General features: G+C 46.8%; 1 protein-coding gene and 1 long non-coding RNA gene across 2 annotated transcripts; one reads left to right on the forward strand and one right to left on the reverse strand.

Moving 5' to 3' along the window:
• Positions 1 to 1,516: 1,516 nt before the first annotated feature.
• Positions 1,517 to 10,464, reverse strand: LOC109529784 (uncharacterized). The gene is made up of 2 exons (XR_002170890.1): positions 10,312 to 10,464; positions 1,517 to 2,187 (listed from the first exon to the last, which is right to left on the reverse strand). It is a non-coding gene; the product is annotated as an uncharacterized LOC109529784 (long non-coding RNA).
• On the forward strand, positions 5,450 to 12,709 carry LOC109529703 (phospholipase D1-like). The gene is made up of 22 exons (XM_019893118.1): positions 5,450 to 5,543; positions 5,874 to 5,939; positions 6,172 to 6,230; positions 6,311 to 6,403; positions 6,840 to 6,992; positions 7,091 to 7,240; positions 7,392 to 7,475; positions 7,601 to 7,682; positions 7,766 to 7,876; positions 7,939 to 8,121; positions 8,254 to 8,470; positions 8,653 to 8,781; positions 9,078 to 9,196; positions 9,276 to 9,389; positions 9,486 to 9,596; positions 9,850 to 9,938; positions 10,159 to 10,272; positions 10,473 to 10,522; positions 10,960 to 11,094; positions 11,165 to 11,318; positions 11,499 to 11,616; positions 12,287 to 12,709. Exons 2-22 carry the CDS (start codon positions 5,910 to 5,912, stop codon positions 12,509 to 12,511), a joined length of 2,520 nt encoding a protein of 839 aa, XP_019748677.1. The 5' UTR covers positions 5,450 to 5,543; positions 5,874 to 5,909; the 3' UTR covers positions 12,512 to 12,709.
• The last annotated feature ends 30 nt before the right edge of the window (positions 12,710 to 12,739 follow it).

Below are 12,739 nucleotides of genomic sequence, written 5' to 3' on the forward strand. Positions count from 1 at the left end.
CTATGAATCAATTTGTTTTTGTTATGCGTTAAAGTGAATGGATAAACAATCTATAAATATGGACCATATGGAACCTGACTGAAAATTTAACTGCTTTTGGAAGACTGTCAGCATTTTTTTTCATGTTTCTAATGACTGAAATGTTGCGTGTCACTTTATAATTCTATTTGTTTTATTTTGATCGTCAGAAGTGGTTTATAAACCATAAAAAGAAAACTGTATAACCTCCTGACACTAAAGGGACTTTGCTCAAACTTAATGCACAAAATTCGACAAATAAATAATGTTAAGATAAAAGTATTCAAGATCCAATAATCGTTTAATTCATTATAATTGAATTGTCAATACTGTTTATAAAAAGATAACGTGCTGTACATTCATTAAACCATTTCTCCCGCTCAACTGTGCGTTTTCAAAATAAAACGCTTGTGTCCAAAAATTCTGACTTTATTTACAGATCAATACTGTGTTTTATTTGGCATTACAATGAGTGAAATTTATCACCGCGGGCTGGATAACTTGTTGTGCTTTCAAAATAAACCCGACGTCGGCAATGATGTGAACGCGGGTCCTCTCTTTTACTTTTATTTTGAAGGGACAGGAAGTGCTGGTGCGGCGAATCTCGTGAGTGAGGCGTCGTCTTCACGTCGTGGTCGCGCTCGGTGCCTCACTCAAGCAGTTGCTTCTTCTCTGGAGGAGGTAAGATACACGCTGGCGCTCCTGCTTCCGGGATCTGTGTGTGCGCGCGCGAGCGCGCGCGCGCTTGTGTGGGTGTGCAGGTGTTTCAATATATGTATGAAAGTGTGTGTGGTCGTCGCTCGTGGGTATGATTTTGCGAAAGTTTTGTTTTGTGCGCGTGCGTCAATCAATCAACGTGCACGAGCATCACCTCGGAGCCTGCTCTTCCGGTGTGGTGTTGGCGTTGCGGAGGGGGGGGGGGGTCCTCGATTGAATGACAAGCACGTGACCAGCTTCCGTTTTTTTTCCCACCGCACTTCCTCCTCTTGACTGGAAATGGACACTTTTTTTCATTTTAATTTTTTTTTTATTTTTCTTCCCGTCACGTCTGCGGTGGGATGACATGGCCATTTTGCAGCGGTATTGGAATGCGGAGTGCGGTATAGGTTAGCCGCTATATGCCCGTGTCGATGACGTATCCCAGCATGCGTCTTCGTACAACCCCCCCCACCTAAAAGTATTGGAAGGTCAAGGTCTTAAATTAAATCAGTTCCTTTGTTTCAGTTGTGTACTTGAAGACGTTTGGGTTTCAGATTAAAAGATGAATCAGAGACGAAAGTTGAGAAGTCTAGCTTTTATTTTGTGATATTTACATCGAGATGTGTTCAACAATTCAAAGTCACAGCGCACCTTTTTTTCTTAGAAGCCACCCATTTTTCAAGTGAGCAAAAGTATTAGGACTGACATCATCCAATGAACTTCACCCTTACTTGCGGTGACTCCAGCTTGTTACTTTTTTGATTTGAAATGTTTTATCCGGGGCCTTTACTACAACCGCTTTTGTTTCTGTGGGTTTCTCCGTTCAGTCTCTTTCTTCAGGAGGTAAAATGTTGGCTCGATTGGGTTCAGTTCTGATGATTGACCATCCAGTTTTCCGCCCTGATGAAGTCCGATGGTGTTGTTGTTGTTGTTGTTAGACTGAGTTCTGGTTTTGAATCCTGTTTTCAAGTTTAGGGTTTAAAATTGTGATGTGCCGATAGGGTTAAGGTTTGAAATTAAGCTTTCAAACCTGCCTTAGGGTTCCAAACGTGACAACCTTGTTACTTAGAAATTGCATTACTTTGAAAACTACGTTACCGAGATGCCATCGCCATGGAGACCGGGCGGCAGGGAATGCCGAGAGGCGTTGCCATAGTAACCCCCAGTTGCCTTGCTCATCTGCCACATTAATTTGCTTGAATCGGAGTTCAAAGTTACGAGCGTGGACGCGGAATGAATAAGTTCTGAAAAAAGTCGGCGGGGTGCCGTTTCTCCGTTTTTTCATGGGGGCTGTTTCCAGGATGCATTTTCATTTTCAAAATGACACCTTCGTCCAAATGACGCCATCGATGAGCGCTCTTTTTGGTTTGTTTTGTGTTGAAACGCTACCCATAGGAAGTGTGAGGAAAGCGTGTGTGTGTGTGTGTGTGTGTGTGTGTGTGTGTGTGTGTGTGTGTGTGTGTGTGTGTGCTTGTGTGTGTATATGAGAGAGAGAGAGAGAGAGAGAGAGAGAGAGAGAGAGAGAGAGAGAGAGAGAGACCTGCTCTTCCACTGCAGCTTGCCCTCCTCAATGAACATTGACTCAGTGTCAGACTTAAGGGATCGGTGCCACTTTTGTTACGTGCAGGTACGTTGTGCGCGCGGGTGTGTCTGTGTGGTTTGATTGTGTGTGTGTGTGTGTGTGTGTGTGAGTACTAGTGCGACTTTGTGGGTGTGTATGTGTGCATTTTAAGTGGCCGACGTACTGTACACTCAGTGCTCAAGGTGTGTGTGTGTGTGTGTGCGTGTGTGTGTGTGTGTGTGAGGGAAGTGCAGCCTTTTATCAATAATCATCATCATCAGCTGTTAATGTAATGGACAGAAAGCAGCCGGCATTAACCTTTGAATCATTAATGGCAGCAATTTACGTTGCCGTTGCTCTTCCATCTTGTTGTTGTTGTTAACAAAGTTGCGTAAGAGCTTACAGAAGAAAGTAATAACCAGATGCGTCTGGCAAAAAAAAAAAAGATACGCTAATTTTAGGTCACATGACAAAGGACAAGATGCAGGCTGAATTCGCCGGTGGAAGAGTTTCTACTCGTGGATAACAATGAACCGCTTACTGAACGTGTTTCGCGGGAAATTCCGGTCGTGACTCTTGCTACGACTTACCGAAATGATGCTCGGCCAAAACAGCGCATCACGCTTGATTCTGCTTTTCGGAGAGCCCTTGAACGCCTCCAGGTGTGAGGCGAAAATGCAGGATGAAGATTGTTTTGCTGTCTTCGCCCGCTGAATTCTCGACATTTTTATTTTTTCGTCAATGTCACGCTTGTGCGACTAGTTTGCTTTGTGTGATGCTCGCATTATCTTTTGTGCGCGCGCGTGTGTGTATGTCCGTGTCAGCGTGAGACTGAAAAAGCTTCCAATTGTCTTTTTACGGACAATAGTCGGGAGACGTCTGAAATAGTTTTCACGTTATGTCAGTGAATGGCAATCTTGTGGTTTAAACTCGATTAGTCAGTCATCCAATATTTGTCAGCTGCTGTGCCCAATGGCAAAATCAAACCGGATCGCTCTGTTTTTCGCCTCGATTGATGAGAACGCATTCTCACCGGTCTCTTTGTGGTTTCCTTGACATGTGTGTAAGAGGTTTCAAAAAAAAAAATCACAGTGGCAGTTCACAGTGCTGTGGGACTGTCTACTAGTCATGTGGAATGTCAACAATGAGTCAGTCGCGAGGCCGCACTTCTTCTGGTTCTTCCTGTTTGATCGTGTGTGTGTGTGTGTGTGTGTGTGTGTGTGTGTGTGTGTGATCACCTGAAACTAATTGTGTGTCTTTTTTGTGGACGACGCGTGTGTCGGGTTATCTCAAATACGCACGGACACGCCCCGGCATCGACCCGTCACCTCTGCAACACTTTAGTTTTTTATTTTTTTGCTGTTGTCTTCCTGTCATGGGCAGCCATTTTATGATAGTTGTGTGACATGGGAGAGATTTTCGTGTGAGTGCGACTGCGTGACACCTAGGTGGGGAATAGTTTAGCATTGCGGGAAGTGAATGTTGGCGACCATTGCTGTCTGCAACACACACACACACACACACACACACACGGCGCTTCCTCTTTGCCAAGTCAGGTTTCTCTCCTCCGCATGCCGCACTGGTCCGCTTGACTGCCTCACATGCCGTGTGTCTGTCTGTCTGTCTCCGTGTGTGTGTGTATGTGTGTGTGTGCGCGTGTGTAGCCACACGGGCTTGCATTCTCGAGTGGCAGGGCAGCACAGGAGGTGAGGATGAGGATGGGCTTTACCGTTGCTGGCTCAGGTCAGTGTGTGTGTGTGTGCGCGTGCGTGTGCGTGTGTGTGCGCACGCGTGCGTTTAATGGTTCCTCATTGACGTTGTGCTGAACAGGCTCACAAACACCCGGTTCTCTGTCCCCACGGCCGTCTGCACCATTCCAGCTGTACGTTGCGGGCATGTTCAGACAACCCTGTATACGCTCTGCTGTTGACACGCCACACACATGCACACAAACATACACATGGTGAGGCAGACGAAAGGTTCCTTGTGTTTGTTTGCCGTTGTGCATGGACACCGAGGGCCGGCTTGCCGTTTGAAGTTTCAGCCACAGGTTTACTTTCGACTGTACTACACTCGAATCATTTGAATACGACAGATGCTGTTCTTAAAGTCCTGGTGTTTTTCCTCGCAAATCTTGTATCTGTTGTTAAAAACACTGCATGCGTAGGGTGCATGTACACCGTTGATAAATTGTCTCTTCATGAAGTATGCAGCCACTTTAAATATTCGTGTTTTTGTTTTGGTTTTCAGGTTGGCTTTGATTTCCTCCTTGGTGGGGTTAGTGCTAAGGGCTAGTAGACGATTAATCGACATTTTCTCAGTCTTTAAAACGTTACAATCGAAGAAAAATGATGAATTTTAGAATGGCGCGGAGCAATTACAAGTTCTCGATTTTGTACAAGTACCCTAAAGGCACCGTCCTGTTGCAAGTGTGGAGCATATGTGATTCTGTCGTCTGGGCGTCCTTTAAGATGTTTAATGACACCCCAGTTAGAGTTTACTGTGAAAACTAAACACACACCAAAATAATTAAAAACATTGTTATATTTGAAGACAAAACATGCTACGTTTTTAAAACATAAACATCGCTAGCGCTAATGCTAAAGTCAATGGAGGATCCAATTCAAACACTCAGCGGAAATTAGCATCGAATTCGAGTGATATCCCTTCAAATAACGCACAAACGCTGTGAAACACATACAAACAGGTAAGATAACATATTCAAAGTCATAAATTCTTGCCAATCTGCGAAAAACGAGTTAGATTAAGAGTTAAATCGCAACTTCTGTTTTGTGTACTCTTCCCCATATATAGCATCGCACTGCCCCTACGAGATCAAAATGCGTAGGAAGACCCAGTATTTGTATTATTTTTTTTGCAATTGCTATTATTTTCCTATATTCCTAATGTACTTTTTACAAATGTATTGTTATAGTGATTTTATTATAGTTTTAGATTCAAGGAATGTTCCTTTCCTAAAGAATCAAGGATACAAAGACACAATGACTTTTTTTGTGTGTGTCGTTACCAACACACACTTCCACATGACATGGCACGAAATACAATCCGTGAGTACTTCACGCTCTGTTTTTTTTTTCCGTATGCAGTCACACCATCAGGAGACAGACAGGAGGGGAGGCCAGGGACATCCCCACCCTGCCCAGACATCAGGAGACAGACGGGAGGGGAGGCCAGGGACATCCCCACCCTGCCCAGAGGAGGAGGAGACGAGCTGGTTAGGGAGGAGCAAGTGTCCAGCCGCAAGGTCCGTCAGTTAAGTTTGTTACCTGCGGGCTTGCTCTCAGTTGAAATTGACTTAAAAAAAAAAACTGCTACATTACACAAAAGCCATTAAACATTGTTGATTTGTCCTACCGCTAGCTTAATGCTAACATATCATTTGAAACACCATCGGCGGGCTAACTGAAATTAGCATTGATGTTATGATGATTGGAAACTGTCAAACACGTGTGACTTTATCACACGCAGAGCAGCACCACATTCTCACAGTTTATTTATTCTTTCTAGTAGATAGTAGAACCAACCAGCTAACCAACTAGCTAACGTTGATTTTCCTGTGCCGCTCTTTGTCCAGAAACAACTGGAAGATTACCTCAACAAGCTCCTCAAGATGCCGACATATCGCAACTACCATGCCATGGTAAGCCGCTGACACCGCAAAAAGTTTGATTACGTTTGTGTGGGAGTAGAATTTTGTTTCTCGAGAACTTTTGGCTTTCGTAGAACCTTGGTCGAGAAGAAGTACAAGGTTGTGTTTAAATTGTCGATGTATCCTGCGTGGAAGTAGAAATTGCACTCAAGTAGTAATTCGGGCTGTTTTATATTTGTTGTTGTTGTTTACGTTGAATTCTTGGACTTCCCGTTGCTGTCAGATGGAGTTCATTGACGTCAGCCAGCTGTCATTCATCCATGATCTGGGTCCGAAAGGCTTGTAAGTGATTCGATTGGCCGCTTCTCACTAACGGTTACGGCACGCTCAAGTGTTTTGCGTCGGTGTGTGTGTGCTCGTAGAGAAGGCATGGTTCTGAAGCGCTCTGGCGGCCATCGGATCCCGGGACTCAACTGCTGCGGTCACACCAAAATGTGTTACCGCTGGTCCAAACGGTCAGTACGCATGCCACACCACAAATAGCGCTAAGGAACTAAATACAAATACTCTATTACTTGACTAAAGTACATTTTACAGGTTCAAAGAGGGTTTGAAGTATAATAAGAAAAACAAATTTCATATTGTATAATCAAAATAGCTAAACGTTTCCTTAAGAATGGCCCGCTAGCTTAAAGCTAACATATAATAGAAAACGCCATTGACACGGTAACAGTTAGCATCGACAGCTGCGGTTTTTAGAGACCTGTAAGCGATGGACTTTTTGAATGACATAATTTGTGAATGGCCCGCTAGCTTAAAGCTAACATATAATAGAAAACGCCATTGACACGGTAACAATTAGCATCGACAGTTGCGGTTTGAGAAACGTTTCAGCAATGGACTTTTTGAACGTCATAATTTGCGCCTTGGGTTGTAACGGACTTTGATTAGGTGGCTGGTGGTGAAGGACTCGTTCCTGCTGTACATGAAACCCGACTCGGGCGCCATTTCCTTCGTGATGTTGTTCGACAAGGAATTTAGCGTCAAGATGGACTCGAAGGACACGGACACACAGCACGGCGTGCGCGTCGACAGCCTGTCCAGGTCAACACCACCACACCCTCACCCACAATAAAAAAACAAAAAAAAAAGGTACTAGTACATGAAATTGAAGTAGCAACCGAGCGTGCGTGTCCATCCAGGTGCTTAGTGCTGAAGTGCAGCAGCTACCGGCACGCCCGCTGGTGGGGGCAGGCCATCGAGGGCTTCGTACACAAACACGGCGCCGCCTTCCTCACCGACCATCGCTTCGGCTCTTTCGCCAGGCAGGAGGAGAACATCCCCGCCAAATGGTAACCACGGCAACCGCCGCTCATCCACTTCACTTCCATTCTACCTCCATTGCGAAAAGCATCCCAAGGAGCTGCGGCTTCCATCAGGAAAATGAAACGGCGCAGTCAAGCCAACGCGTGCGTGTGCGTGCGTGTGTGTGTGTGCGTCCAGGTACGTGAATGGGAAGACATACATGGAAGATGTGGCCAATGCTCTCGAGGAGGCCAAAGAAGAAATCTTCATCACCGACTGGTGGTGAGTTCCAATAGTTCTCTCGGTGGTCACTTCCTTTTTGTGTCCTCACATACGTTACTGTGTGTGTGTGTGTGTGTGTGTGTGTGTGTGTGTGTGTGTGTGTGTGTGTGTGTGTGTTATGTCAGGTTAAGTCCGGAGATCTTCCTGAAGCGGCCCATCGTGGAGGGCAACCGCTGGCGTTTGGACCACCTGCTGCGGCGTAAAGCGGTGGGTGTGGCGGGAAGCGGCGTTTGGCGCCAAGGGGGCGGGAATTCCGCATCGTGACCTTCCCTGTGACTCTTTGCTAACAGCTGCAGGGCGTACACATCTACGTCATGCTGTACAAGGAAGTGGAGCTGGCGCTTGGTATCAACTCGGGATACAGCAAGCTGACGCTACGCCACCTTCACCCCAACATCAAGGTGGGTGCGTACGCGCGGGTGGTGCGTGTTGGTGTCGCGTGACACTTGTCGTTGTCGCGCAGGTGATGCGTCACCCTGACCACGTGTCGTCCGCCGTGTACCTGTGGGCTCATCACGAGAAGATAGTGGTCATCGACCAATCGGTGGCCTTCGTGGGCGGGATCGACATGGCGTACGGTCGCTGGGACGACCGAGAACACAGGCTCACCGACGTGGGGAGTGTCACTTTCTCGCAAACGGAGCAGGTCACTTTGCATTGCTGCTGTGTTGTTTTTACATCATTATTACAAATAGTTACATTACATTTAGTTTATTTACATGTTATTACAATGTTACAACATTGTTATTCCATTTGTATCACATTGTATCTGTTTTAGGTTGAGGCATCATCCGCCAACGTGGCCACCCAAGCCAACGGCAAGGGCGACGGCAGCTACGGGAACGCCGCCTTTTCGGCAGACGACACGGTGGTGCAACCGAAGATCAAAGGTCAGAGCAGAATGCGGAGGGCCAAAATGAGCATCAAGCGCCACCTGCAAAAGCACGGGTTGGCCCACGCCGACAGCGATGACGAACTTGACCCAGACGCGACAGGTACAGACCCACACAACAAACCTCTTACCAAAAACACTTTCAACTGATGATCAAATAATCCTCTCTAACAAGTACCAAAAAAAAGAAATCACACTCACCCAAAAAAATCATTTCAAAAATCTCCAAACTCATTCAAAAAACTCAAACACACCTCCTCCTAAGATCTCTGTTTCACGTTTCAGAAAGCGAGGCGGAGCGGAACCTGCAGTCGTGCGAAGATGACTTGTGCGGGAACACGCGCTTCTGGCACGGCAAAGATTACTGCAACTTTGTGCATAAGGACTGGATCGAACTGGACAAACCTTTTGATGGTAAACGTCTCAGCTCCTCTCTTAACTCATCAGTACGGCACTTATAATCATTCTACGCTGAGGATGAAGAATATGACCAAATGTAGTTGTCTGTCTGCATGTTGCCGAACCATTTGTCTTCAAAAGTGCCTCCATGTAGATGCTAATTAGCATTAGCATTAAGATAGCGGACTGAAAGGCTAAGCTATGTGGATGTTTTTAGCTTGAAGTCTCTCAAATATTGCACTCATAATTGGACGATATTTAATATTTGCCTAAAACGCAATTCATCCATCCCGTTATCTTTGCTCTTCCAGATTTCATCGACCGTCACGTGACGCCCAGGATGCCCTGGCACGACATCTCGTCGGTGGTTCACGGCAAAGCGGCGCGTGACGTGGCCAGACACTTCATCCAGCGATGGAACTTCACCAAGGTCACTCGGCTTGAAAATTTGTCCTGACCAGTAAACTCAATTCAATCGATTAAAATGGATCAATGTTTTTTCTCGGCAGATTGTGAAGCCGAAATATCGTTTGTTGTCCTTCCCCTACCTTCTGCCCAAGTCGCACACCACCGCTGGCCATCAGCGTTACCAAGTCCCCGGGTGCGTCAACACCAAAGTTCAGGTTGGAGGCCATTTTATCATTCGCATTTCAGAAACTGTCTCTGACGTCAACCGTTCCTGATGAAATGTGTGTCCGATTGACTTCCTGTCTGTCCAGATCCTTCGCTCAGCGTCTGACTGGTCGGCCGGCATCAAGTACCACGAAGAGTCCATCCACAACGCATACGTGCAGGTCATCGAGAAGAGCCAGCATTTCATTTACATCGAGGTGTGTGTGTGTGTGTGTGTGTGTGTGTGTGTGTGTGTGTGTGTGTTTATGCTCATATGTGTGCATGACAAATTCTGCGTGTATCTAAGGGCACCACTTTGGAAAAGTTTCAAATAAGGCTAATTAACCAGGTTTTTATCAAGCTCTCAATATGGACATTTTCACTTCGGGGTGGACTCACTTTTGTTGCCAGAGGCAATATTTTACATAGTATTACGTAGTAGTATACAGTAGTATTTGTGTTTCCTTCTAGAATCAGTTCTTCATCAGCTGTGCAGACAACAGACACGTTTTCAACAAGATCGGAGACGCCATCGCTGAACGAATCATCAAAGCGCACAGGTGACGCTCACACGCGCACACACACACACACACACACACACATACATACACACTCGCGCACTCTATTTTTAATTGCGCCCCTGCAGGATGCAACGTGTATGTCCATATATGGTCAATTTCCTGTTTTGTGTCATGGCCCCTGCATCGTAGTATTCTAAGTCTACATTTAATGTAGATCGTAATTGTGTGTTAAAATGCCGATTTTCGTTTCATCTCTCAGGGAAGGTAAAAAGTACCGCGTGTACGTGGTCACGCCTCTGCTGCCAGGCTTTGAAGGTGATATCCGCACCGGGGGAGGAAGCGCCATCCAGGCCATCATGCACTTTAACTACAGGTGGGCGGGGCAGGGGCGGAGTGACATTTTGGGACTGACTGAGTGTGTGTGTTTGCGTCATTGACTGAGTGTGTCATTGATGTATGCGTTCCTGTGAAGCTTGCGTAAACATGGGCGCCCAGCCACCATGTGCAAATTTGCAAAGAGTGACGCTTCTCTGTCAGTCCTTCCATTCAAGCAGCAATGTGTCTCCTACGCAGGACCATGAACAGAGGCGACCACTCCATCATCTCCCAGCTCAAAAGAGAAAGTAAGTCACCTGACAGGAAGTCATTAACAAGGGGCTAATTTACGAAATGTAAGCAAATGTGGAAGATGATCCACTAACCACGGAGCGTCTATTTAGAAATTTCCGGGGCTGAAACTCTAACTAATAACTAACTCCAACTAATTTTTCACTTGGAGTGCTCTCCCAAATGTTCTTTCATAAAAACGTGAAGGTTTACAATTACCGTGACATTGATGCTAATTTCCATTAGCATGTCTATGGTGTTTTGCTTTATACATTAGCATCACGCTAGCGGCCGTTTGGCTGAATGTATTGGCCTTTTGATATGGAGTATTTCATTCTCATTTGTCTCTTTTGTCTGGAATTTATTTATTTTTTTTATTTTGAAAGGAACTTCATTGTTGTTTATTTAAAACCTCGATATCACTCACCGATGTGTTGATGATTGCGACCCGCAGTGGACGACCAGTGGATCAACTACATCTCCATCGCCGGCCTGAGGACGCACGCTGAGCTAGAGGGGAAACTGGTCACCGAGCTCATCTACGTGCACAGCAAGATGCTCATCGCCGACGACAACACCGTCATCATCGGTAAACCCGCAAAAAACGCGCCCCCGCGGTCGGCGCCGGCCGACCCGAGTAACCGGCGTGCGGCCCGCAGGCTCGGCCAACATCAACGACCGCAGCATGCTGGGAAAGCGGGACAGCGAAGTGGCCGTGATCGTGGAGGACTCGGAGACGGTGACGTCGGTCATGGACGGGCTGAAGTACCAGGCGGGACGCTTCGCGCTGCACCTTCGCGTCGAGTGCTTCAAGTATGACAGACTCTCAACGCCGCAGCGATTGTTACTTCCTGATCCACTCTGTCAGTCAAGGGGGCGGAGCTCCTTCCATACGTTCCCCGCCCATGATCCTAATTATAACAGCGCCATTGAAAATGAATGGACGGTCTTCCTATGTGTCTAGTGATTATATTTATCCCTCCTGTCTGTCAGGACGATTTTGGGCGCTCACACCGATGCCAGCATCGACGTGTCGGACCCCATCAGCGATCAGTTCTACAAGGAAGTCTGGATGACCACATGCGCCCGCAACGCGACCATCTACCAGAAGGTAGAAAACATGAGAAGCTAACATTCAAAGATCTAACTGCAACTGACGGAACGACCGAAAAGAGGGGCTCTAAAAAATGCATAAGTCTTCAAGTACCACCCTAAATGGCCAAAGACCACCGTTGAAATAACAGTTGCATAGTAGACCCAAGTGTTCACGGACAATATGACCAAAATATTCCTGGATGTATTCATATACTTCTTAAAATACTACTGAATACTCTTGAAACTATGGAAAGCTGCTTGAGCAGGATGCAGAGTATGTAGCTTTCAATCAATCCTTTGTTTTGGTCTTAAGAAGCATTGATTGGCACTTTCATATCATTTGCTGCGTTGGGTCGATCTTGGTGACAGACTGAGACTGCTGTTTTTTTCCCCGATCAAAACAATGTTGTCTTCTACTGTGATCAAAACAGTGTGCCCTCTAGCGGATAATCCACGAATTGCATTTTATTTAAAATATTCACTCTGTGTCTTTAATGCATTTTTTTTTCACTTTTAAATGATCCCGCGGGCCGGATCGAATCTCCTTGGGGGCCGGTTCCGGCCCGCGGGCCGTATGTTTGACACCCCACGCACTAGAGGGAGCCTGCGTAGCACTCGCTGTTAAACAATTGCAAAGTTTGCGTGTCTGGTGACAAGTCGGTTGTTGTTGCTGTGTCCCGTTCCAGGTGTTCCGCTGCCTCCCGTCCAGCGACGTGCGCAATATCCTCGAGCTGGAGGGCTACCTGAGCAAGCCGGGCCTGGACCAGGAAGATCCGGCCCGAGCCCGAGAGGAGCTCAAGAAGATCCGCGGCTTCGTGGTGCAGTTCCCTCTGCAGTTCCTCGCCGAGCAGAACCTCCTCCCTCCCATCGGCTCCAAGGAGGCCATGGTGCCCATGGAGGTTTGGACCTGAGGCCCTTCCGGACGGACTCGCGGGACCTTTGCCCTTCCTCTCTCTCCTTCCAGCAAACCTCAAGAACTGAAAAGACTGACGACAGTAGATGTAACTCGCGGCTCCTAGCCCCTCTTCGCATGCTCCCAAAGTGCCAAACGGGCACCGACTGTTAAGCCGGCCCACAGGAAGTCGTTTGGTCTCTGGGGAAAAAAAAAAAAAAACGTTCCGCCGGTCACCTTAAATCGG

The sequence above is a fragment of the Hippocampus comes genome, unplaced genomic scaffold, assembly GCF_001891065.2.
Source record: "Hippocampus comes isolate QL1 unplaced genomic scaffold, H_comes_QL1_v1.1 scaffold353, whole genome shotgun sequence".
Lineage (NCBI taxonomy): Eukaryota > Metazoa > Chordata > Actinopteri > Syngnathiformes > Syngnathidae > Hippocampus > Hippocampus comes.